The 26006-nt window shown below is 37.7% G+C and overlaps 1 protein-coding gene across 8 annotated transcripts in view; it reads left to right on the plus strand.

Annotated features, from left to right (window-relative positions):
• ZNF385B (zinc finger protein 385B) overlaps positions 1–26006 on the plus strand; it is a 160842-nt gene that overhangs the window by 90337 nt on the left and 44499 nt on the right. For 5 of the 8 annotated variants that reach the window (XM_027880245.1, XM_027880246.1, XM_027880247.1 and 2 more), the window contains one exon: positions 17181–17311. The exons of 1 other annotated variant lie outside the window; for it this stretch is intronic. In XM_027880245.1, coding sequence (XP_027736046.1) covers positions 17181–17311 — 131 coding nt within the window. Of the gene's footprint in view, positions 1–6660; positions 6751–17180; positions 17312–26006 lie in introns of those variants that run through there. 2 more of the 8 variants (XM_027880249.1, XM_027880253.1) reach the window with 2 other exon arrangements.

Below are 26006 nucleotides of genomic sequence, written 5' to 3' on the forward strand. Positions count from 1 at the left end.
TTGCTATTTACTCTGCAAACATCACATGATTTTCCTTACCCTTCTTTTAATTATGAGATGTATTAGGAATTTTTGTAGTTTCTAATCAGTAGATCTGTTCAAAGATGTGATTTTTTTTTTTGAGATACACACATGTACAGCAAAAATACCAAATTCCATAGTGCCATGAGCAGTCTTTTTTTTTTCCTTCTACTACCAGCTTTTCACTTACCTTTACTTATTTTCCCTCTGTTCTAAGTGCTATTTATAGGAAAGCAATTTTCAAATAATGTGGAGTTTGACTGACACTGTAGATTTAAGGTAGAATCCTTGTTCTATATAGATGGATTGGATGATTTGAGATTGTCTCTCCTTACTTTTCATGAATCAGTGATCAGCTTTTAATCAAAATGCTTTGATGTGTGCAGTAGTAATGGCTGACAGTTGCCATCATTCTAGAAGAAGTAAATATAAGTCCTTTGATAGATATCTTGCTTTGTTGCAACTTGCACAAATCCTAATGTCCCTAAATGAAAGCTCTTTCTGCTTTTTGTTGATTCAGCTCACAGTGCTTTCCATGCAAGCAAAGCCTTACAGTAGGTGTAAGGGGCATGGCAGCTAGCAGCTGTGCTCAGGGTGTTTTATCATGAACTTTGCTAGGAATGCATTATGGAAAATTAGCATTTAAAATCAGATACCACTGATATTTAGGAATAAAATTGTAAATCTTGTATTTACTCCCAAGATAAGCAACACTGCTCTTGACTATGACGCATGTTTGTCCTTAATATGAAAATAAAAGTGTACCCTGAACAAAAGTTCCCAGTTTCATTACAGCTGTGGAACTTTCCATTTCATGTGCAGTGGTAGCATGACTCTGTAGAAAATGCTTTGACAAAAATAGTATTTATATAAAAGTGGAAAATTCCACTTGCAGGGTGAGAGAGAATCTTAGCAACCTTCTTTTCCCAGAATTTGCAACTGCTGTTGCATTGAGAACTACTAAACTGTTCAATTGTCATCAATCAGATTTGACAGAAGTGTAACAAGTTTTTCTGCTTTACTTTTCTGCAGGAATAGGTACATAATTCCAGAGTAATTCTGTTAGTGTGTATGTTGTTTTCTGCACTTCAAATGCAAAAAACTGCAAGTACCATCAGAAAATAAAAGCACAAATTTCAAACAGAAATAAGTGATCTTAAAGTGTTTCTTAAACTAAAGCCTTTTACTCTGTACAAAGAAATATTGATCTGTTTCTACGTTACAATGTTAAACTTTTGACAACTTTGTGGAGGAAGGACCTAGTTTTGTGCTGTAGAATGGATCCCATAAAATATATTGCACTGGAAACATCATTGATGTTAGCTTGTAGCATATGTTTGTGGTTTTGTTTACTTCTGATATTTTTTTTGTATTGATCTCTTACCAAAATGATAAAACTCTTTGTGAAAGATATAGCCTCCTTGAAATCAAGCAAGACCAAGCCTGTACTTCATAAAATAAAAGTTTGACACTGACCTTATTGCAAATCATGGTGCCCATTGCTGGTCATCTAATCCTCTCCCTGTCAGTGTAGAATTGCTTCTCTTGTATATACAACACCATTTTATTCAGTCTTGATACAAATACGTGTGTGTTGAGAATCTCAAATTCCCTTGGGACATTATTTCCACAGTTTGGTTCAGTTAAAAAAGGCTGCCGCCATGAACATTAAATATCACCCAGAATAATCTTGGTGTCAAGAAACTTTCTCAAAATATTCAGTCCTGTTTTTCTCACTTACATCCTTTAATTTCAGTTCTCTTTATTCTCCAAACCTTTTAGAATTCTGTACCTCTTTTAAATACCTGTACCCCTTCTTGCCTCTGCATCTGTCAGGTATTGTTCCAAGGGTGTCCATATTTAACTTTTTTTATTTTCTAGACTTCCCAGAGCTTGCTTTACCTCAGCCTCTTTTTGATTTGTAAATCCTTTTCCAGTTAAAAGATACCTACTGCTCAGCACAATAAGGTTTATCAGAGAGGGACTGATAAGCCCTTACTTTATGTAAGGGATACATTAATACTTCGAGATTTGTCCCTAATGCTGTGACCAGGTTATTAATAATGGCCAGTCTCTTCGCGAACGAAGAACCGGGGAAGGTCTTTCCACCTTCCAGCCTGCGCATTGGATTTTTTAGGTGAGACACAGTGTGCGCGGAACTGAGCCCACCCTTTAATCCTGAGGTTCATCTGCCGGGTCCAAGCACGCTTGGACGGTGGCAGCGAGGTCCTCAGGACGTAGATGGATTGCCTTACAGGGCTAACGAGCTCCATCTGTCCGGGGAGGGGCCCCGACCAGGTTATTAGGCTTCTATTAAATGGTCTTTTTCCTCCTTCACCGTAGTTGCTACTCTGGCAGGTCAGTCCCTCATTCTTGCAACTCAAATACTATTTAGAAACACATCAAACGTTTTTGCTATTTATGCCTTTTTTCATATTCCTCACTGCATGACCAAGGGCACTCAAGATTTTTCAGACAAAATGCACAGATATTTTTTTATTTCCTGTAGTTTTTGTCGAAGTCTTTTTAACTCTGCACCACTACCTGATGGAGAGATTTATCAATCTATAACTAGACCAACAAGACCAGGTAGTTTTAGACTTATTTACAGATTTTCCTCACTGTTTGATTTGAATATGTACATGCACAGAGAGAAATACTGGGCAGTGATCGTCTTGTCCAAACCACTGTTTTTGTAGGCACAGAAATTTATAATCTCAAAATTAGCTGAAGTTTTCTAATGCTTGCCACACTGGAATCCAGTTGCTCTTATGATTGCTTCTTATTTCCATTTTAAGTTAATCTTTCCTTAATTTTATCCTTCATCATGGATACCAAGAATTAAATACTGTGCTGCTGGTGAGATCTCATGCCCCAGGTGGACTGCTTCTCAGTTTGTGTTGAGGAAATATTTCCTCTATTTTTTTTTCATGTTGAAAGATTGCTCTTCTGGAGTCTTTTGTTGCAATCAATGATGTTAAATGTAGGGGAAAAAAAGGAAAATATTTATGGTTATTTTCTATTCTGGCTCCAGTGCTGTCTAAAAACATACCTTTTTTTTTTTTTTTTTTTTTTTAATTGAGGCATCAGTCATGGTACTCAATTCAAATGTGCATTCCATAAAGCATTTGAAATATGTGACATATGTGACATAGACTTCCATTCTTTTATAATAGAAAAGACATCTGAGGATTAAATTTCACTTTGTATGACTTTTATTTTTTTAGTGTAACTTTTACAAGTGTGTAATAGAAGATGTTTGAATTTCATGTCTTGGTGAAAAGGAGTTGTACAAGACTGAATTTCTGTGTTGGCAGAAAGTTGCAAGATTAAAAACTGTCCTTGCAAAACTTATTGTGAAATGGAACTTAAAAAACAAACAAAAAACACAAACAAAAAACAAACCTAAAACTTATTACATGTCAGATCTTTGAAGTAGATTTAGAATAATTTACATTTTGTTCATCAATCTAAACATTCTACTACTGGCAAATGGACTTCTTCTTGTCCATTCTGACTACACTTTTTCAAATACCTAAGAGTCTTTTGCTTTGGAACTAGCTAAGGTCATTATGCATTTTCCTGATCAAAGTCCCTGAAAGCAAGTTAATGGTAACTTCAATTGTCTGATCTCTTGTGCTGACATACATATATATATATACATACATATATATATATACACTGTAGCAATGGAGAGGTTTCAGCCCAGACTGTTACATCAAATACTTCCATAGCACTGTGTTGAAAATTCTGGAAAAAGGACACAGAAGTTCCAAGGGTATAGGTACTGCCAGTTGGAGTGGAGGGAGATCACTTATGCTGTCTCTTGAAGGTGACCATGTTAAAAAAATGTTGGCTCCTGTTGGTGATTGAACTGCAACTGCAAAATGCAAGTTCAGAGCTGCCTACTTAATCAGCTACTTAAGGAACTTCAGCTCCTGAATTAGGGACTTTGGTTAGAATCCTTAAGTTATGTGGCAGTGAGTGTATGCTGGGGTGTGGTTTCACTCTGAACGATTGTATCTTTGGGGATAGATGTGTTCCATTTTAAACCCATTCTGGAAAGCATGATTAACGTGAAACTGTGTCTGGTGTATCCATGGGGATGTGTAAGCCTTGACCTTAGCTAGGGAGCCGGTCTTTCATCCGTATCTTTGCAACCTTCTCTTGCCGAATTTAGTATGCTACTGTAACAAGAACTTTTGCAAGATGTCATAATACAGACATCTGCACAGAAACAGAGGGAAAACTACAAAGTGTAGTCCAGTATATGTGCTAATAAATAGAGGAGCGGGTAAACTGTGATGCTGTTCCTACACCACAACTCATTCTGCATGACTTGCTTGCTGGGTTCCTCCTATTGCAAATGCTTCTATCTGTATAATGTCATAATCATTCCCCTCTTCCCATTCAGTGTTTGTACATTTCTCATCCTCACTAGGTTTCTCTGTGCAGCAGTTCAAGAACTATTAGTCAACAAAGAGCATGTAGCATTTTCTGTTGACGTAGTATCAAAGTGAGTGCAACTGGTAACAAATACCTTGGTGTCATCCTCTTACTATTGCTTTGCATTGGGAAAGGTTAGCTATAGTGTCTGACCTGGCAGCTGCTCCTTCTACACAGAGCTCCTCCTACTGAAGTTGATCAGCCAGATTTCACACTTGAACTGCTGCTAATCCTAGTGATTCTGTGGACTTAGAAGGAATCATGGCAGATTTGCACCAAGGTAATAGATCCAAGTTTGAATCATTTGCTGGAGTTTTGTAAATCACAATTGTACCTCCATGTCATAAGTTTATAAAGTGAATCTTGCTTTCCTTGGTGTCACAAATACATGCAATTAAGAGGGAAAAGCAGAGGTATATTATAAAATCTTTTTAAGATTTCTTCATGTCTAAAAGTATACCCATCAAATGCTTTCATCTGTGATTTCAAAATCTTACACAAATAATTCTCTCCTCAATATTCTGGGTTGCATTTCAGTTGCTGCTGCTCACTGCCCTGTTGCAGTGAGTGGCATTAGAGCTAGCAGAAGGCTTTGCAAGAGCGGTATTTTTCCTCCTTGATGCCCTTTGCCAGCTCTTCCCACTTCACAAAACAAAAACATCTTTTCTTTGAATTACGTAGTTTCAACTATCATTGTTAAGTTTTGAATTGTTTAGATATGGGAAGTCACATTTCAAACCGTATAATTTCTGTAAAATTGGCATTGCCTTTCAGTCAGAAAAGTGTCTCTATGAACTAGAATCTTCAAAGCATTGGCTTTGACAAATGCGATGCAAGGATACTTGAATGGATGAAAATATCAGATCTGTTGCCACTTGTGAAGAGCAATGAGAGAGCTGATGGGGTCACAGTAATTTTAAAAGAGAAAAATGAACAGACTGACTTTAAGAACTAATAGATGGTCTTCCCTTTGAAGAACAGGACAAATGAATTATTCTGAAGTATACAAAGAACAGGAACTGACTGCAGTGTAGCACAACCAGGAATCACTGTTCTGTGAATGCAGGACAGGATTTCTCTGTTCATAAGGTGAACTTGAGTTAACACTACCGTGTTGTCAACCTGAACAGATACCGTCCTGAGAGACATAACCAGAAACACCGTGTGGCAGGCGTTAAATTTGTCTGCTACGCTGCAGGAAAGATGCAGGCTACTTCAGGTGAGTCTGGATGAGAATACGAAACATCAGTGCTCTCAAAATTCTTCTTTTCAACTGCCCATATTTCTTTCTTTTGTTTTTTCTTCTCTCTTTCTGAATGTAATTGAGAGTAGAATTGCTGAAGTTCATGTCATGCATTCTTTGAAAAGATAAGAACGTCAAAAGGGGTGGTGCACTGTGGTACCCAAAAGTAGAATAAGGTTTCTAGTCAGATACAAGTGTTTAATTGATGTTCACTAACGTCACAAATATGGCTATCTGTGCTAACAGATCTGTTAATTTGAAATCTGTTGTCTTAATTCTCCCTAAATAATAGAGGGTTGATAGCATATATTATGTAAGCATAAATTTTGTAAGTTTTCAAGTTCTTACTTATTCATCAATGCTGACTTTGAGGATAAGTAAAGCAGTGCAGCTTAATTCAGGAGAGCCAGGATTCATGGACTTTGATCTTCTGAATGTCATGACCCCATGCTGTTAGTAACCCTGCGCTCTGAGGTCTTCTTTTATGAACTCCTCAAAAAATTCAAGCAGACACCATTTCTTTTCTTTTTTGTTTCTTTTTTTTTTTTTTCCCTAGAAGTTTCCTAAAATGCAGCTCTACAGCAGCCAGTTAGCTTGTAACCCTTTTAAGTTTAGTTCTAAGAATAATAGCAGGGAAAATGCCACTGAAATAGAGTTTTATGTGTTTTAGGTTATATTTGATCTGGTGATGTCAATAGCAGGCTGCCCTCCCTCTGGGGTGAAGCTGAAAACACTTCTACAATCATGAAGTCACAGATTATTCTGAGTAGGAAGGAACCCACAAGGATCATTAAAGTCTAACTCCTGGCCCTGCACAGGACAGACCAAGAAGGAGGGGGCACATTTCAGACACATGATGTACTCTTCTCAAGCGTTATTAAAGCTAAGCACACAATTACAACAGTCCAGATTTGTTCAGGCTTGCTGGTTGCTTGCTGTCTCATAGCACGCAAAGTCACAAAAGCACCTTATTGAAATTGAAAGTCTTAAGCTGTGTTTAAGTGCTGCAGAGGAGGTGCATTATAACCTTTGGGACTAAGGTAAGCATCGTGGCAGTGTTTAGTAGTGGGAAGCCTTTATGGGACTACATGATCTGTGTTTCATTACGCTTTTGGTTTGCTAAAATGATTCATGATTGTGCGGTCATAGCAAAAACCAATGCAACTTCTTAATATTGTAAGGCACTGATGAACTTGTAGTGCCTGTCTTCCATTTCTAAATGGCCTAAAGAACTTTGGTCAGAAATGCAACTCTTGTTCTGTTTTCACTGGCAGGTTAAACTACCTTTATTTGTATTTTTAGTTGCTAAAAGTGCTGAGTCTGGCTCCTACTTTCTTGCGTAGGGTGAGGTCTCTGTACTTTTTGTTTCCAGGTACAGTGGTACAGAGTGCTCTGGTAACTTGTAAAGCTTGAGAAACAGCTCTGTTGTCCCTTGCTGTGGCTACTCAGAGAATGTGGGCTCTGAAAAGATGTAATATAGCATCTGGTTAGGAGAAAGTTGAAATCCTCCGGTATATCCTATGAAGACATTCATGTGGGTTTAGTTAGGGGCATCAGTTAGAGCAAACCTTCACATGTTCGATTTCTTTTGGACAGGTGCTTGTATGCTGCATGCCCTATGCCATGGTAGAGCAGGTAAATTCCACATGGAATGTAGGCTGCATGGGCTATATTATGAAGGTTTTTAAATCTGCTTGTCTTCCTGTCTCATAGTTTTTTATTTATAAACAGAGATAGTGGTTCCTCTAAGAGCATGTACTTAGCTATGGAAAAGATAACAAGTAAGGAAAAGATTGTGACTGGTATTGTGACTTTTTGGATAGAAAAAGGGTGGACTGAGTGTTCAAACTTCTTTGAAATTTCTGAAAATTTGAAAATTGTCATTGGAAGGCAAATGGATTTCATTCTGTGGAGACCTGGATTTCCATTGCCGATATTTTCAAGAGACCTCTTTGAACAACCTAAATTAGTTGTTGCAGTCTTTTATCTGAAGGATATTTAGGAGTGAAGAACTTACCAAAGGAAAAGCAACTTGGGTAACTGTATTTTTTAGAGGAGATTGTGTATTATGTGATAAAAGCAAATGAGGCATGAAATTCTCTGAGTTATGATGACTTTTACAAGCATTGGAAATTGTCTAATGTGGTTAAGTGATTAGCTGCACCTGTGAGGGTGCATATGTGTCTAGACCTCTGTTACTTCTGTGTGTGGCATTGTTGAGCTGTTGGGTTGGCATATTGAAGCAGAATAAGGAGTAAGAAGACAACTGCGGACATAAATCACCCAAATTTAAAAGTTAAGTATAATGATTTTGACTGACTAATAACAAAAAAATCACCCAGCAGCATTCCCAGTAACACACTTGTTTGGTTTTAATGGATAGCAGCTCAGTACTTCCTGAACGAAACTGCTGAAGCTCACTGAGGGTTAGATGATTAGCTCAGTGGTGACAGAATTTAGAATAAGAGCTGGATTCTGAGAAAGATCAGGTTATAGGAGAGTTGAAGTGATAAGACTCTCTAAAAAGCTAATTGCAACTAAATCCCTTCTTCAAAATTGTGAAACCTTCAAGGTAATGTAAAGTGGGCTTTTTTGCTTTTTTTTTTTTTGGTCAGGGAAGCTTCAGTTTGTAAGAAAACTTGTGTCAAGTCAGAATCCTGAACCAAGAGGGAAGGGAGCGCAGTGCTTCATCCTGGGATGCTCACATGCTTGATGCCCAGCACCTAAGAATGTGCACTGAGGAGAAAAATGGAGTCTGTTCAAGAAGTTGCACCATGCTCTGGACAAGATTATGGCTTCCAGTAAGCATTAGGTGATATCATGTTTTCAGTTAAGGGCGACAGCAGAAAAGCAAACACCTTCTCTTACTGTGCCTTTTTGTCGGTAGAGTGGAAAAGGCAAGGCAGGAGGGGACTGGTTTAAATAAATTAAGAAAAAGGATCCTAAGGATTTCAGAAAGATCTCCATTAGTCCAGATGGCAAGAGAATAAAGAGCTGAAAAAGATGCAGCTGTTTTTTCTGTCATACTTGGAAAACTTCAAAGTGAAAACAACTCCAAAGCAGTGTTTCCTAGAAGCAGATAAGAACAGAGCAGGGAGCAGAGCTACTCACTCAGAGGGAGAAACTTGAGCCAGCCAGGAAATTCTGAGAAAAAGAAACAGGAATAGACTGCAAAACTCCAGCTGACCTAAATGCAGGCAGGGTTAGGGTTATTAATAGTTGTTATTGTTTTATTAGAATAAAATACAATTTACTGAGCTTGATGCTGTTAAGCTGTAGCACAGCAGTCTTTTGCAGTCAAACAGTCTTGGTTGCTTTAGAAGTCTAGAGAATTATCTGTTTTAAGAAACTAATGACTAATACTTGCATACTATCTATAGATAATAGCAAATTGCAATTGTACTGCAGCCAGCATGTTTCTTCTAAATATAGTAAAGGATGTTCTATAATTTATTTAATTGCTTAGACTTGACAAGGAGCCAGTGCTAACAAACATGCTTTGATACTATTATAGTACTTCTGGAGATCACTTGATTTGGGAATATAAACACTGAAAAAAAAAAAGTGTGGAACAGTGTAGCACAATAGCTGTAAAATCTCGACTGTTGGTTGTGCAGGTGTGCAAGTCCTTTCTCAGCTGCAAGAACGCAGATAGATGAGAAAGAGGACAGGAGTAGTGTGAGTCACATGTTCTGCAAATCCAGGGCTCTTCCAAATGTTATGATCAGGCAATTATTTAAAGAAAATGCAAGATAATCTGTTCCGCCTCTTATTATTGGACTTCTCTTCCCTCTCCATCTGTTCTGGTATCTTCTATACAAAACCTATGGGGATTCCTGTTTTTATTGCAAACTGTTAGAAAGGCAGTACAACTGCAAGGAGAATGAGAATTTTCTTGATTAATTTTCAAATGTATTTATCTCTAAAATACTGAAATTCCAGTTTCCTATTGTTATGTCTCTACCCTCCCACTCCTCACTCTCCCCCCGCTCCCTGGTAGATAGCATTATTTGTCCATGTGCATGATTTTGGTATACTAAATGCAGAGATTAAGGCAATAAATATTGACACATTTTTTAATGTTAATATTCAAAATATTAATATTATCATAGCAGAGGTTTTCAATATCAGTTGACTATATACATATCAAGTATATGCCTAATCTTTGTGATCTATAGTCTCTATAGTCTTTATTTTTTTTAAATGAACATCCTTCAGTCATAAGGCATTAGAGGTGGGAAGCAATTAGCTAGGCAGTGGAATATTAACAAATAATGTTAAAGTAATTCCAAATTAGCGCCTAATATTTCAATGAGGAAGGATCTAATCTAATGAAGATATGCTGACTTGTAAGAACAAGTAGGTTTATGTTTTTATTTTTAGGATTTAGGATTCTTATGTGAAATACATGCAATATATAGCTATACTACTTTTCTAATTGTGAGTTATATATAATTATCAGTATTAGGTAAGTAAATGGTGTTTGACTTTTTGGATTGAGCTTCCATTCATTTCAGCAGCACCAGATTTCAGTTTATTTTTGGTGTTGACCTATTTGGTTGAATCCTGCATGTATTTGAAAAATAGAAATACCTCATTTCATGGTATCTGGTTTTATACAAAAGGAGATTATGGAATTCTGTTTATAGACCTTCATAGAACATTCACTTCTCTATGGATAATAATGAAAACACTAACTTCATGTTCAAGCATACTAGAAATAATGTTTTAATTTGTAGGGAGAGAATTATTTTCATAATCTGACATTTTTTGAATAAGTCATTCTTGAGCGCGAAGAGCTTAAACTGTACAATACGTCTGTAATCTGTACGTTGCAGTGAAGTTGTATCAAATGCCTCTGGGCTTGCTGAAATATCTACTGAAAAAATGAAACTCTGAATGGAGAGCAAAATATTTGGCATATCATTTTGTATCCTCATGTTGCTGTGGAAGGCTGGACCTGGACCAGTGCTTTCTTATCACTTGCCTTGTGAGTGTTCCACAGAGGGGTTCTTCCTCTGTGCTGTTTAGTAGCTGTAACTTCTACACCAGTTCCTGCTGCCTTTCTTTGTAGCTTCTGGGGGAAAAAAAAGACAAACCAGCACATCTTTTGAGGATTTACCTGTTTTTTATTGGCCAAAACAGATGAGGGAGTGTGGTTTGTGCTTTTTAAGTTCATTAATAAGCCAGTAGAAGGTCTGACTGTTCCTTCCACTTGTATCTTAGTGATGTTTATGAGTACACCTCCAAGTTTTGAAAGACATATATTATTAGCTCTGATGTTAATCATATCAACTCCCAAAGGAGCTGAATCCTCATTCATTAGTGTGTTTGTGTGGTGCCCAGGGGGCAGAAAATTTGTTAGCATTTTCCCTATTGTCTACTGTGTAAGACAGGGGCTGTGCCATGTCTCATATATGCTGGGCTTCTGCTTCATCTTATTTTTAAAAATAAGTTGCCTGGATAGTGGGTTATCTCTTAGGATTGTGTTAATTTGCTGTTTGGGAAAATTTGTTGAAGCAATGGTCTTATCTTTCCATGACAGACTGAAATCCCTGTGAATACCATAAGTCCCATTTATCATACCACCGTATTATAAGGAAGAAATGTTTGTTCTGCTGTGTGAAACATGAAAAAATCTAATAAATGCTGTCTTTATTAACTTTTTTTAATTTAAGGGGGCCAATATGTTAATATTCACCTCCATGAGTATTATTAATGGAATACTTCTAGAGTAGATTTTTTTCCTTAACAAATTAAATTGGAAAATGTCTAAATCCTGATCATACTGAAAAGGAAAAAAGGCAATTAAACAATTAAACATTGTGAAATATCTCGGGCTTAGTGTCAAATACCTAAACATGTAGCAACTTGCAAGTGATTCGGTTTTACCTACCATTTATGGGAAAAAAAACTGTGGTGAAAGCAGATAGATCTGGGCCATGATGCAGTGGGTGCATCAGATAAAAGGGGAGAAAACTTATTCATTTTTAATGGTGTAGTTAGGTGGAGATTTTTTTTAGAAACATAATTTTTGGGACTATCTTCCCATAAAGCTGCATATAAGCAAGTGTAGGAAATTCTTGTGTGAGTTGGAGTTTTTTAGCGATGGTGGGTTTTTTCAGGGTTTTTTTGCAAATCGTAGGCAATAGAGCTGAACATGTTTTTTTTCAGTATGAAAACCCTAGGTACTACCTCTGGCTCTAAACTGTTTGTAAACTGGATTTTTGAGCCACATGCTGAAGTAAATATTTCTGACAGTGTTCAAAATTTTGACTGGCAAATTAATAAACTGTAGAGGAACTGTAGGGCCCCAGAAAAAGCTCCTAGATGAACACATGCAGAATTGTCTCAGAATCCTTCCAGGGAGCTGCTTCCACCTTCTGGAGCTCTGAAGGAAAGCACTGTAAATGGAGATGGCAGTGTGAGGTCTAAAGGCAGGGTGTCTGTGCACACCCTGGTTGCAGCCCATAGCTAATTCGGCCAATATGGACAAAAAAGGGGCAATTCGTCATCCGCCCTCAAAGACATACTGTTGGCTCAAGCAGTGTCTGAAAAAAACACTTCTAAAAAGGTCAAGGGAGAAAAAAGTCCCAAACTGATCCCTCATATCAGTTGTGTTGCAACTGATACCACAGTTCTGTGGCTGGATCAGACTACTCAACATTGCTTAGCTGAAAGTGGTCAGGTTATTCGGGGATGAAAAAAGGCAGCACAGCCTGTCCATAAAATGAAAACTTTGATTTTAGTGCACATAAGTAGTGGCGGGTGTGGATATCTCAGTGTCTCTTTGAAATTTTCCCAAATACTCTTCATGGCACAAGTTAAAGCAAATGCAACCATGTGCAATCTGAGGTAGATGTAGATTGTCTGGTTCACAGAAATTTGTACACGGAGTGCTTCAGTTACTCTTCCACTGCTCTTGTTCTGAGTGTGAATTGCTTCCTTGGATGGGAGGATTTAAACATTGTAGTAACATCTTTTAGGAAATAGAAAAAAATTGAGAGACTTGAGTATGGTTTCAGATTTCTCTATAGTTGTGTTAATGAAGACTTCAGAAAAGAAGGCTTTCACATCTGGAAGGTAATTCATTTCCATAAGCTGAAATAGTTCACAAAGTGTGTTTCAGATGAGTAAGTTTTCTGATGGAATTGGGTGGTTTTGTGTAATGGTCTAATACTGATGAAAATCACAGGAGTTAAGGAGCAGACATTACACATTTTTTTGTGTTTTTCAGTGGCAAAGAAAAGCAGTTGGGGAGGAAATCAGAGGAGTAGTACTGTCACAAATTGTTTTCAGGAGGTACAAAGGGAGAAATTGCTTTGACTGAATTTGTCACCACTCTTACTTGATCAGTGACTGTTAACCGTGGCCAGAGTTAATTATGATTGCCAAAAGTGCAGTCTTGCTAGTTTTTTTCTGTGCAACTGCAAAAGAGCTCGGCGAAGGGGGGGGGCGGGGGGGGGGGGGGGGGGGGGGGGGGAGGTTGTTGGCAGAGATTCTTCAAGACCCTGTGTTGTCTGCCCCCTTTCTGGCACTTGACTAAAACTTGTCTTACTGGCCCTGGGAACATGTCTTGCTACAGGAGAAGCAGATGCAAGACTTTGTAATTGCTCCCCAGAAATATCACTTTCACTGCCTAATCTGTTTGCTAGAGACAGATTAAATTTGGGTAAAGATTACAACTTTTCATTACTTCTGTAAAAAAATGAGTACCCCAGCATGTTGCAGTGTGTGTGAAGCCAGATGTATGTGGTTGAAGAGGAGCAGCACCTGTTGCACAGGGACTTGCTTTTTAGATAAATAAGTGTAGGAGGGAGAAAAACTTTTAATAAAATGAGACGTTTTGGATCATCTGACGAGATGAAAACCTGTTTTCTTCTCTTCTTAGACAAGGGTAAAAGGGACCACTGAGGATCAGTGCCTTTTGGCAAAGTCTGCGGTTTGCATTTCCAGTATGTAGATGACTCCTGCTGTGTGTAGGGATAGGTGCAATCATGCAAGAATTTTTGTAACAGAAAGCTAGAATTTGTTTCACTTAGAAAAACTGCAAAATGCAGTTTTTCAAATGGGTTAGATGGGTTTTTTTCCTTCCTTCTGCATTTCAGAGAAACTTACAGGGAGAAACTGTGAGCAAGATCTCTCTCGCCGTGTTATGCAGAGAGAGAATGTTTGCAGACGTGCACAGGACCTCCTTGGGCCAGAGAGGATAGGGGAGGAGAGAGAAAAGATACAAAAAGCCTAGGAAAAAGTGGAGCATGGCCTTTTGCCCCTGAAAGGTCCATTTTGCTGCATTGTGAAAAAGTGGTCCTTGCATCTGAAATAAACCTTTTTTTAATTCTTCCACCGCCTCAGCATTCTTGGGAAGAATATCTGCGTAGTGTTACCTTGCACAATGGAAGTCAAAATTGAAGTTATGAATATAAAATTCTTTTTAGTAATTATAAAACTGAAATAAGCAAATGAATTTACAAAAAAAAATCAGTTTTATTTATTCCAAAGATTTACAAGTAGTTTAAAACAATGTGTTTGATGTCAGAAGTTGTCTCTGTCATTAAAATGCTAATGAAACACTAAACATCTGTTAAATTTATGAAGATAATGAAGATTTTCAGCAACATCTTTCTTATGTTAGTATTCCTGCTTAGCTCAGGCCTGCATACAGATTTAGTGGAGTTGTGGTGGTGAGAATTTATTTGGCCTTTGGGAGCAATGCCAGTGCAAAATTGTCCTATTGCATTTGATTTGATGATTTTGTCGTGAAGTGCTTCTTCTTGTAGTTTAGGTCACCTTCATCTTTCAGAGTATCTTTCAGATACTTCTTTCAGAGGCTTTCAGAGCTGGATCTGAAAGCGAAACTTCAGTCCAACAGGATCACTGATATTTGATTGGCAGTTGTTGAGGTAGTAAACTGGCAAACAGAAGTGAACAAATTTCTTATGATTAATGCCTTCAGCAATCAGTCTGGTAGGTGTGTATGTTTTCTGTTCTATATGGACTCCTCTGAATGCATCCTAGTTTCCTGGTCATAAATTACTCTGGCAGCAGAAACACCATGGACTGCAAAATTACAAAGATATTTCAAATGTCTTTTCCATGTGAAAGGATCTGTACTCACCCAAGGAGCACAAAGAAGATTGCATTGTTTTCAGGAGGATGCTAATTGTTTTTTAATTTTAAAGATTTTATGCCAAGTGGTTTCTATACATTAAATAAAGACATCAGAAACCTAACTTAACTCTGATTTTAAATGTCAGACCCAATTTAAGTCTATTCTGTTACATTGTTTTTCTGTAAAATTGAGTTAAAATATGTAACCATAGCTTCATTCAAGTATGTACTTGTAAAGAGAAAACAGGTCTTATTTAACTTCACGGATCTTTAATTGCGTCTGAACTTCAAAGAGAAACTTGCAGAAGTTCGATTGATGATGGCGCTCTAGGTAATTGAATACAACATAACTCCTCTTTGAATGCAACTCTGAAATCCAAATTATGTAAATGTGCGGTTTCAGAACCAGTAGTAGAAATAATCATCATTTTTGCAGTTGAAGATACTTTCTTTGGATAAATACTCTGACACACTTCTTTCCTATTGATGCATCTTTTCCATTATGGATATGAATAAGAAATTTTAGACATGTTAGCCTTTAGCCTGTTGACGTTTGTGACTCCACTTGAATAAGCTTCGACTTACAGTTAATTAGGCACAACTGTCAATGAGTTTCATGAGCTTATGCAGAAACAAACCTGACATTTATGAAAGTATTTGGATAGAAGAAGGGAGAAAATATTCTGGGAAAGTTTCTGAAGCATATTTTTCCTTTCAAGTTGTGCAACTCATTTGGGATGGTGTGAAACAGTTTTCTCTCCGTTGGTGTCAATTGCCCATCTTTGTGCAATCATCATGCTTTTCCTACAGAAGAAACAGAGAATAGATTATAGCCTGCTATTTATCTGCTAGACCATAATATAATATTTACTGTGTTGCAGCTGTGATCAAAATGACTGTCTCTCCAACAAGTACAAAATTTGAGCTCAGGGCTAGTTATGTATGCTTGGTCATCCAAAAAATCCATGCAGCCCCATCTGGCTTCAGATGAACTTAAGCTTTCCTCTTGGATACCATGAGATGGGTTTGAAATTGTGCCTATGGAGGCAGGATAGTGAAAAGAAAAGGATGGAAATATCTGCTCTGGCTTCAGCTTTGTATATCCTTAACAGGCAGAAAGGGAGATCCATTAATGGAAAACTGGTACTCAGGCAGCCCATATTGATTGCCTTGCTACTTTTTGCAAGTAGATTGAAATTATTTGATGGCAGAAGAGAGGGAATATTGCTTGCTTTCTTTTCTAAACCCCTCCTTTTATCCCCATCTCTCTTCTCCTCTCCCTCTCCCATATCCCCTTTTTGACCAAGTTAAAAAAGCTCAGATGAATTCTATGAAAAAAAATCTCAAGCTCTGTCTGAGACCAGGGAAACTCCTAAGAGACCTGTTATGCTCCCAGCTCCGGCCACTAGTTAGTGGGAGAAGGAGGTAATTATGAAGAAATTGTGACAAAGGTAGGAGAGACAGAGAGTAACTCACACTCCTTTAGAGGTGTGGGACACTTGTGTTCCACTGCCTGCTCCAATTGATGTTGAATTATTTATTCAACCTAGGAAGGAGAAACTGAATTTAAGGGTTTGGGGGTTTTGGGGGGTCTGTTTCAATGAGAGAAATTTTATTCGAATCTCTTCTGTATGATTTTAGGAAAAGAACTACTCCCACAGGCATAGCTGGAAGCTGTGTACTAGATACACTTATACAGAAAGAATTTCAGCATATAGATTTCTGGAAAAATTTTGTTTATAGGGAAATATCTGGGCTCCAGTTTAGAAAATGCTAGTTTGCATTGCATGTAAAGAGTTCTGTTCATTTAAATGCTAGCTGATTACTTAATTGTTGGCTGTTTTCTAATATTTGTCTTGCACTGTAAAAAAAGGCATTTTTACACGTTAGTTGAAATGGTGTTTGTGCGACACCTGATAGTTACTCAGAAGAGGGGAAAAAATAACATGCAGTGCACTGTTGGGAAACAAACCTCTGGACTTCAGCTTACATGTGTTGTCTGTGCTGGCTGATCTAGTAGGCAACCATTAATTGCAAAAGCATCTGACTTTCATGGGCACCCATCCTGGCCTTTTTGGCACAGAAGAATTTTTCAGCTGTAGAAAGGATTTATTCTACCTGCTAGTGTGATTTATATACCATATGTCTCCTCTTCAGCGTCTGAGTATCCATGGCCATAGGGAAGTGCTCTGCCTCATCTGTACTGTGTGCAAATAGGTTTCTTTTCATGATATTAACTCCTACAGAGCCTCTTTATCACCTCCCTGTGTTATTTTTTCTTGGCAGTTGTGTCAGCTATACTCTGTATGTTGTGGAAAGGAGAATACTATCAATTCCTGGTTTTGTTTGCTCTTGGCAGGCACTACTACACTTCCCACCCTTGTGCGCACACCTACCTTGATGATGCAGCCTTCCCTGGATATCAAACCCTTTATGTCCTTCCCTGTGGACAGCAGCTCTGCTGTTGGATTCTTCCCAAATTTTAACACAGTAAGTAAAACTGTTTCCACATTTGGTTTCAGTTTCCAATCTGATTCTAATATCCAGTATTGAAGCTGCCTTAAAGCAGTACATTGCTGACACAGTTCTAGGGAACCCTTTTTGTCTGTGCCATGGTGGTTGCTTTTCCCTTGTATAAAAGGCTTGGTATCCAGCCTTCACACTGTGAATGGGGTTGATTGTTTTTTAACTTGGTCTATTGAGGTGGTGTTTGCACACTGAGAAAAACAATCCCACGATGGAGATTTGAGAAGTGGTAGAATTATTTTGAGCATTAGTCTGGGCATGTGTCACTCTGTCAAAGAAGAAAAAACAAAAGCAATGGAAAGACAGGTAAGATCTAGATCCTCCAGTGATGTGAATCAAGCTAAGTCTAATAAAAGCTAGTAAATCAACTGGAGGTTGTTATTAATTCTGTGTAATTACAACTTTAAAGTGTATAATTGTACAGATAGCCAACATGAAAAATGTGAACCTGTTATTTTTGCTTTATGGGAAAACATCTTGGTTTTAAAAAAAAAAAAGTAGTGCCAAAATAATGTTTCTGTAGTTCATGTTTATCAGAGCAGCAATAACAAAAATACTCTTTGTAGTACTTGCTTTTTTAACGGCTCATAAAATGGCACTGAGTGTTATTAAAATGCTTTTTTTGCCATCACACTTTATCATTACCTTTAATGTTTAAGCTAGTGGCAATAGGAAGGAAACGGCTCTGAGTCATTGTTGCCAAGTCAGCGAGTACAGTCTGTTCGTGTGTGACCGTCACCTGAACTGTAGAGCATCACGCTTGTCACTGTAGTTGCAGAGGGAATGGAAAGGGAAGCACTGTCATCGCCACCAGACAGTGATCAGCTGAAACACTGCCAAGTGTTTCCTTTCACAGACTAACCTTCTGTCTGAAATTAAAACAACAAGAGCATTCTTTTTTCTTCATGACTTGCAAATACACCTTGCTGACAGGCCTTGTGCTACAGCACACAGTGATGTGGGGTGGTTATGAGGTCACATATCAGTCAGCTTCTTTCACGTGTCAGCAGCCCAACACGTACTATAACCAGTAGTAAATATTACTAATTGGTTGCAAAACCCGTATGTGAAAGTTGTGCATTGATGAGGGAGATGTGGGAATGTGCATGTGTACAAAGAGATGAAAGATTAAAAAAATCCCTGTATGTTTAAAGCGCAGGCCCAAAACTCAATACAGTGTTAAGAAGGCAGTGTGTCGTTTGCATCTTCGAGTCATGATGCAGTTCATAGTAATTGTCCATCCTCTTTCTAATAAACATGGGAAATTTATTTGTTACTGATTTGTCTGCTTTTCAGTTGCACGGGTTTTATAGGTGATCTTTGTCACAGAACTGGTCATTAAGGCTGAGAGAAACTTTTCTTTAGAGATACAGCAGCTTTAGAGTCAACCAACATTATTTGCCTACTGGTGGTATTACTGAATTTCTGAGTCACAGTAGCCTCCAGAGACAGATTAATTTGGATATTTACACTGATTTTGCCTAGCTTATATTTTTCTGGGTTACGTTTAATTTGCCTAATTCCTGGAGTGTTTATCCTTCACTCTTGTCATTCTTCTCCAAACTTCTATGGATTTTATTTAAAAAAAAAAAAAAAATAGAGACCTAGGGTAATTGGCAAATATTGTCAACTCGGTATCTACTTCCTCTCTTGGAATTCTTGATAATTATATAAAATTATGCTGCTATACACCACAGACACTGCATGTTTAAACCCTCTGTTTTGAGGAACAGTGGTTCAGTACTTCTCTATTTCTAATTCGCAGACTTTGCCATTTATCTTGCAGGTATTGATTTTCCCTAAGAGTCTTTCACAATGGACTTCAAAAGCTCATTGGAAGACTAAATCATTCATGATTATCTACTGGCAGGCACAGTGAACTGTCATGCACTTCCTTTCTTTCTAACTTAGCACTAACTTTGCAAATGTATATTTCTAGGTTTGTACATATATTTTTTTTCTTTTTCATTCTAAAGTTCTGATAGAAGTATGTAAAAGTATTCAAAAACTATTTTTCCTGAAGAAAATTTTGAGCTATGAAAGCTAAATCCAGTTGACCCGTAACACGTATCATCCAAAGTACCACAATCTTTTCTAATGGGCAGGAAGTGAATATTAGAAGAACCAAAAAAAACCCTTCATTTGCCTTATGGAATTCTAGTTAGGAAATCTAGGCATTTCCTTCACAAGAGAACTTGTCAAGGACTGCAGACAGTAAAACTTCTAGTGTGCAGCCCTTCATCTCTGAGGACTGAGGGGACCCTGCCAGGGTGCTGTTCATGCTTTCATGTGTTCACTGAAGGTGGCAAAAAGAAATGGGGTCTGAAGAGAAAAATTCTTTGAATCCACCTGTTCATTTTCAATGGCAGTCAGATGCAGAACATTTTTCTAAACCTTGCCAGGAGGTGTTTTCTACCTTAGTATCAGTTGCCTGAAAAAAGAAGTTTGTGCGTGGGAGCCTAATACAGTAACTACCAGGGCATAAAAAACAAGGTAGAATGTATCAACCACAGACATCTTTGAAGAAACACCCCCTACATATTTTTTCCCAAAAAAACTTCTCTTATTTATGGAAATATATTTAAAATCTGGGGTAAACCCTTTCTTATATAGTTAATTTTGACAGTTTTCAATTCTGAAACCATCTGTGATGCTCCAGATAAAACATCAGTGTTCCCATTTTGTTTGTGGAAGTGTTCTGATCACTAGCTTCTTTCCACATGGGGCACTTTCAACTAAAGCACTGAGCAGACCCTGATTTTGTAAGAGAAATTTACAATTATATCTTATTTTCTTGATGAAATTGTGTGATATAGTTTCAACTGTCTCCCTTCTGTTTCTCTTAAAAACGTTAATAGTTCTAAATATGCTGTGGATGTATGTGTAGTAATTGCGAATTCATGTCCCAATTAAATTCATCTTTGTTTGTTAGAAGTTGTTCATTATATAGGAAAAATTAAGTGGGAAATTATTGCACTAACTCCTTGGATACATCTGTATTTCTCAGTATGGGGAATAAAGCTTCAACAGATCAGCAGGAAAGGGATCTTCTAAAGGCAGAATGAAGCAAAGAGGTATTGTAGGTGCTGTCCTTCCTGATGTTTTCACAGCAGCAGCAAACATTTTTGTCAGAAGCTGAACTTGAGTTGCTGCATGGAAGGACAAACCCTCTCTCGGAAATGCTGCAGCAGTGGATCCAAAGGTGACATCGTGTTTGTCTTGGCATCGAGTTCTAAATGCTCTTGCTCAGTTACTCATATCCCTCTTTCTGAAACACAGAGATTGAATCAAATTATTAGCTGTTATCACCTAAAATGTTCTTGTTTATAAAAGAACAGGAGACATCATTATAGGAACCTTCCAAATTGGTACCTGCAATTTCGAACGGTTGTGTACCAAAATGTGTTGTTTAAGCAGAATTCTTTTTCAGCACACTAAAATGACTCTAAGGATTTAACAGGTAACACCTTACATATTGATTACATTTAAAAATCTGTAAGTTAAGTACAGTTAAGTCAGTGGAAATCAAAATTAGGATTACTGTCATCCCTGTTATAATGTAATCTTGCTGATTTCCACCATATAGCTTTACCTTCTCTACCATTCTCTCCCTGATTCTTTGTCTCCTGTCATCCACCTTGTGTACCAAATGAAGAAAGGATGCTTTCAAATCACAACATGGCAGGTCATCAAGATGCATGTGCTAAAGTGGCTGAAAGCCAGGCTTTATCTTACAGGGCAAGATTCATGTTCAATGTCTTCATCTCCCTATGAAGGTTTTATACTCCCCCCCCAAAAAATCTCCAAACTCCAGCATATTCTACCTTGTACTGAAATGAGAGCAGCACTACATGACTCATATTTAGTTGAAGTGGTAGAGCCAGGGACCCTTCAGCCTGCACAAAAGTATTATCAGCAAGTTCTCAGATTCTATCATCATAGAAAATAATCAGCAATTCATATGCTTCCTTCCGAGTTTGTTATGGCCTCAGGGGTAATCAAAGATTAGAGCATCTCTTGTTGCTTTCACATTAGTGAAACATTTTCCATCGAACTAGACCATGATTGGTTTCTAACTGCTAGTTCATACCTTGATGTTTCAGAGGACGCATGGGTTAATGTGGCCTAGTTACTGCTTCAAGTATCTATTTCTCTTCAAGTAGGTTTATGCTGATTCTTTATATTCGAGTTCTCTCAGTCCCCTTGCAAAGTGGACCAGAAATATTCTACATCTGCCAGTGAAGGTGAGCCAGCTGGAATGGGCTACAGGAAGCGAAGAGGGTCTGACTAGTAACTTAGTCAGAAATTTCTGACTCTTCTCCAGCATTAACCCTGCCTGGACTAAGTATCCCTGGCCTACCCCCAAGACAACTACTGGGAGGGACTAATTAGCTCTTTCCTCTTCTGCATTTTCAATTATTACCCTATTTTTATTTGCTGCCTATCTAGTTCTCATTTGAAGGGCCCAGCAATCAGTCAAGGAGAGCAGCCGAATTCGGCAGATAAGAGCACAAGACACTCGTATCGCTGGCTTCCCTCACCCCTCTGTGCCAAGTACCTCTTCTGCCTTTGGCAGGACACTGTGGCTTGGGAGATTTCTCTTTCCTTAGCAGGGTCTGAATTCAGCCACTTAACACCCTGCTACATTGCCAAAGTACGCTCTGGAGCACAGGATTGTATATGGCAGGAGCAGATTACAAATGCAGCCAACAGGATGTTGCCAACCCTTTATCTATGGTCCTCGTTATCTAAGTAGCCTGTCCCTGTGTTCTGATTTCCCCTTTTCCCTTTTATGGAGTGCTGGACTGAAGTGACCTCTTCTGCTTCTCTCCATCTGACTCCATCAGAGAGCAGGTGAAGTTTTATAAGAGCCTTACTTTACATGCATCAACAGCACAGAAAGGAAATTTAAGCAATTGACTTTGGAGAGGTTTTTTGTAGAGTAAATGGATATTATATTTGAGGATTTTTGTTGATTGGGCTTTTTTTAAAATCAATACATAGTAAGGTTTTTTCCCTTGCAAATGTTTTATACCCTTTTTTATAGCCATGCAGGCACAAGACGCATTGCAGGTTTGCCTTTTATTCCTGTTTTGAACACTTAAAAACGTTCCTATTTGACTTTTATTTATTATGGATATAAGAGTTCGTGTTTTCCAAGTCATAGCCAGAATCATCCAAATGACACCATGAGGAGTCATCCTGTTACCTTTTATTAAGGGAATAAAAGATAGTAATTGGTATTTTCTCAGATGCTTACAGGTGAGGAAAGAAGCTCAGGAACCACATTATAGAGCCCAAATTTTATCAGTAGAGACCCCTTTTCTGTGACCAGTCTTTGCTTTTTCATCTTCCAGTATCTGGCTGCAAAGCCCCTTTACTCTCCATGTTGTTGTCTTTTCAATTTTCTGTAGTCACTTTTCTTTGTATCCTTTGGCTTTTTTTTTCCAAGCCAGGATTCCCTCTTTGTCTTTCTATGACTTTGATGCAAAACAGCAGAGAACTCTTTCAACTGTGGTAGAACTTTCTGAAAAAGTTCTTGTAAGCCTGTGAAGCCCTGAAAAATGTTTATTCAAGGTAATGTATTTTTCCCACAAAATACTTGTCTTTTCCTGAAAGTTTCAAAAACCACTGAGCTTGAAGAAAACGCCTGGTAAGATACAGTGAGTTAGATATGGAAAAAATAGTGCCCAAAGTGTGGAGTTGTCAATTGGTCTTTGACAGCTTTAACGTTTCTGTTATTTTAACAGAAAGATGCAGGTTCCCTAGTTCCTGTGAAATCTCTCAGAGAGCCACTCTGTTAAATTGGTGAGCCTAAATAAGCACTTTTCTGTGTTTTTTCTAGTCTTTCATGCACATTATTATGTGGAAAAAAGTGTTTATTAAAATAATATACTCAGGCTTTAAGGCAGAATCTCTTCAAGCATTATTATTTTTCAAAGTTTCCTGTTGCTTTTTTATTTTTCTCGAAGAGGAATTGGATGGATGAACTTCCTTCTCTCAGTTGGCAGATCAGCAGGCAGATAGGAAACCCTGTCTCTCAGGAGTAAGTGCACTCACATGCACTGATGAGGAACAGAAGTCACCAGGTGCAGTTACCTTTCTCTCCCACTTCACAGGAGTCTGTCATCCACCGTGAGGATTTTGAAAAGTGGTTCCTAAATTGTTGCAATACATCCATTATTATGTGTAAAAGTAATTAGGTCATCAGCCTAATTCTTTAAGGAAATCCAGTTTCTGTGTAGAAATCCTACCATTTGCTGAGTCCTCCAGAAAATCCATTCCTTGGCTATATGTTTTTTCTCTGTCTTTTCAGAAAGCTTGGACAACACTTCAGCAGTATTTATGTCTTTTACTAGTCAGCACAGGAAAGCTCAGAAGCCTTTATCTTCATTGAATTGCTTTCTTTTCAAGTTAGTAGTATGTTCCTGACACAAGGAAGCTGTTTAAAGGGAGAGGGTTGTTAATATTTTAGGCATTAGGCAACTGAAGGATGTTTTGCAAATAGACTGGGATGAGGACATCTCCCCTCAAAGCAAGCAGTCACAGAATTGTAGTTTAAGACAAGAGACGTGTTGCACAACTCTGCTTACAGATATTTTGCTAGTTTTTGATTATAAGCCTTGTCCTAAGCAAAATTCTAGAGCAGCTTCAGAGAAAAGTATTTGTGCATGTGTCTGATGAATACAGAAGTGGTTGCTTTTTGCAGCATCCTGGCTGTACATGTCTGGCTTTCCTGCCCTCCCTTAGACCTTTGTCACATTGTTCCCTGAGAAACTGAGAATTGCTGCAATAATTATTAAGTAATAAATTATAAAAATGTACCTGAAATTTTAATTCTTGTCATACTCATTCTTTCTGAATCGGGGCATACCTAGTGGTCTTTTAATCTAGTTACAGCCGATTTTATGACAATTGTATGGCAATTTAAATTCACAGTGTGAAAATTGTCTGTCTTTTGCCTACCTAAAAACCAACAATACACGGGTCTGAAGCATCAACCAGCTCATTTCAAGTAACAGAGTAAGGCTGATTTGAAGATCTGTGCCTTTCAGACCAGTGTTCTCTATATTCAAAAATCAACATAAACAACATAAACAAAAAAACCCCATCCAACCAACCAAAACAAACAAACCCAAAAAAACCCAACCAACCAAACAAAAAGCCCCAACCCCAAATCAGAAGCATCATCATTGATTTTTTAAGTAAAGAAGGTTTTATTTCTTACATACTGTGAAGAGCAGAAGACAACTGTCAAAATACTTATGCAATTCTCAGTTCTGATTTGCTTCTCACATTCAGCCATCTATACATTTGCATTCAAATCTATATATACACTTAATATTTATCCTCTTTTTTGATATTTCTTTTCAGTATGTGAAAAGTAATGATAGTAATTAATTTCAGAAGACTAGGTTTCTTGTGTCTATATTCTCTCCTGGTCACAGAATTAATCAAAAGCCCTGAATTTGTCCCTAACCTCTCTTTTTACAGTTCAGAACTGTAAAAGGAAATGCAAGTCTGTGTAATGGTCTACCTTCATCTTTGGGTTTTGGTGTTCTTGAGCAGCCTGGGAGCAAGAAAACTTGAAACTTAGAGCAGACTCTTAAGAAGAAAAGGGTCATAGCTAAGGACTATCTCAAAGATGAAAGTAAAAATCAGGAATCTTGTTTATCCTCTGTACTGTCTAAGCTCCTTTTCTGACTACAAACTCCTAGGCTTGAATCTTTTGGCAGGATTCTGCTGAAAGGTAATTTTTCATATTATTTTACTTACTTATATTATTTTACTCTCAGTTGGTAATAGGTATTGTAACAAGAATAGTTTTCCTCTCAAAGTACAATATTGGTTTTCTTTTCAGTAAGTCTCAAACTGTAGTATGTATTTATTTTTTTACTGGATCTGAAGGCAAGATGATAGTGGGTTTCGTTTAGCTGAGCATAGCTGAGTGCTCTGAATAACAGCAGTTTTAATAATAAATAGCAGTTATACAGCACCTTCTATTAGATGATGTTGAAGAGTTATAACGTTATTTAGATCTGTCAGTGTTTTTGTGAGGTTGCAAATATTTTTATCTCCATTTTACAAAAGAATAATATAAGGCTCAGGTGAAATAATTCATATACAGTTAAACTTGTGAGCCAGCGTAGCCACAGAGGGAAAGTAAATTGTTGTATATAAGCATTAGTAAAACCATTTGCTTTGCACTTCTTTCTTTTTCTCAGGTTTGGTCTGTCATGGTCCTAAAAGTTCATTCTTTAGATATGAAGTTTTGCAATATGGTAGAGGAGTAATCAGGATGGATTAAAAAAGAAGCTGCCAAATACTTAAAGCTGGTTCAGTTTAGTATAAGAAAAATTACTGAGCCTCAGATATTTATTTTTTTACTTTTTCTTCTTTTCTTGGTGGGGAATACTCTTTCATCCCAAACCATTCTCAGTTTCTTTATTTCACCCTCAGAAGTCTCCAGTCTTGTCTGGAGCAGAAAATTTGACAATTTTTACCATAAAGATTAAAATGTATTCTTGGTATTCTCATAACAAACTCAATCCTTTAATGTATTTATATCCTCACTTGAGAATAAGCCGTAGAGGAAGCAGAGACCAGACTGAGAATTTTTTTTTTCTACGATGTCTCATCAATTCTGTCTTTGATTCAA

Source organism: Empidonax traillii, unplaced genomic scaffold (assembly GCF_003031625.1).
Source record: "Empidonax traillii isolate 1590-97213 ecotype Southwest subspecies unplaced genomic scaffold, ASM303162v1 scaffold65:size4453928, whole genome shotgun sequence".
NCBI lineage: Eukaryota > Metazoa > Chordata > Aves > Passeriformes > Tyrannidae > Empidonax > Empidonax traillii.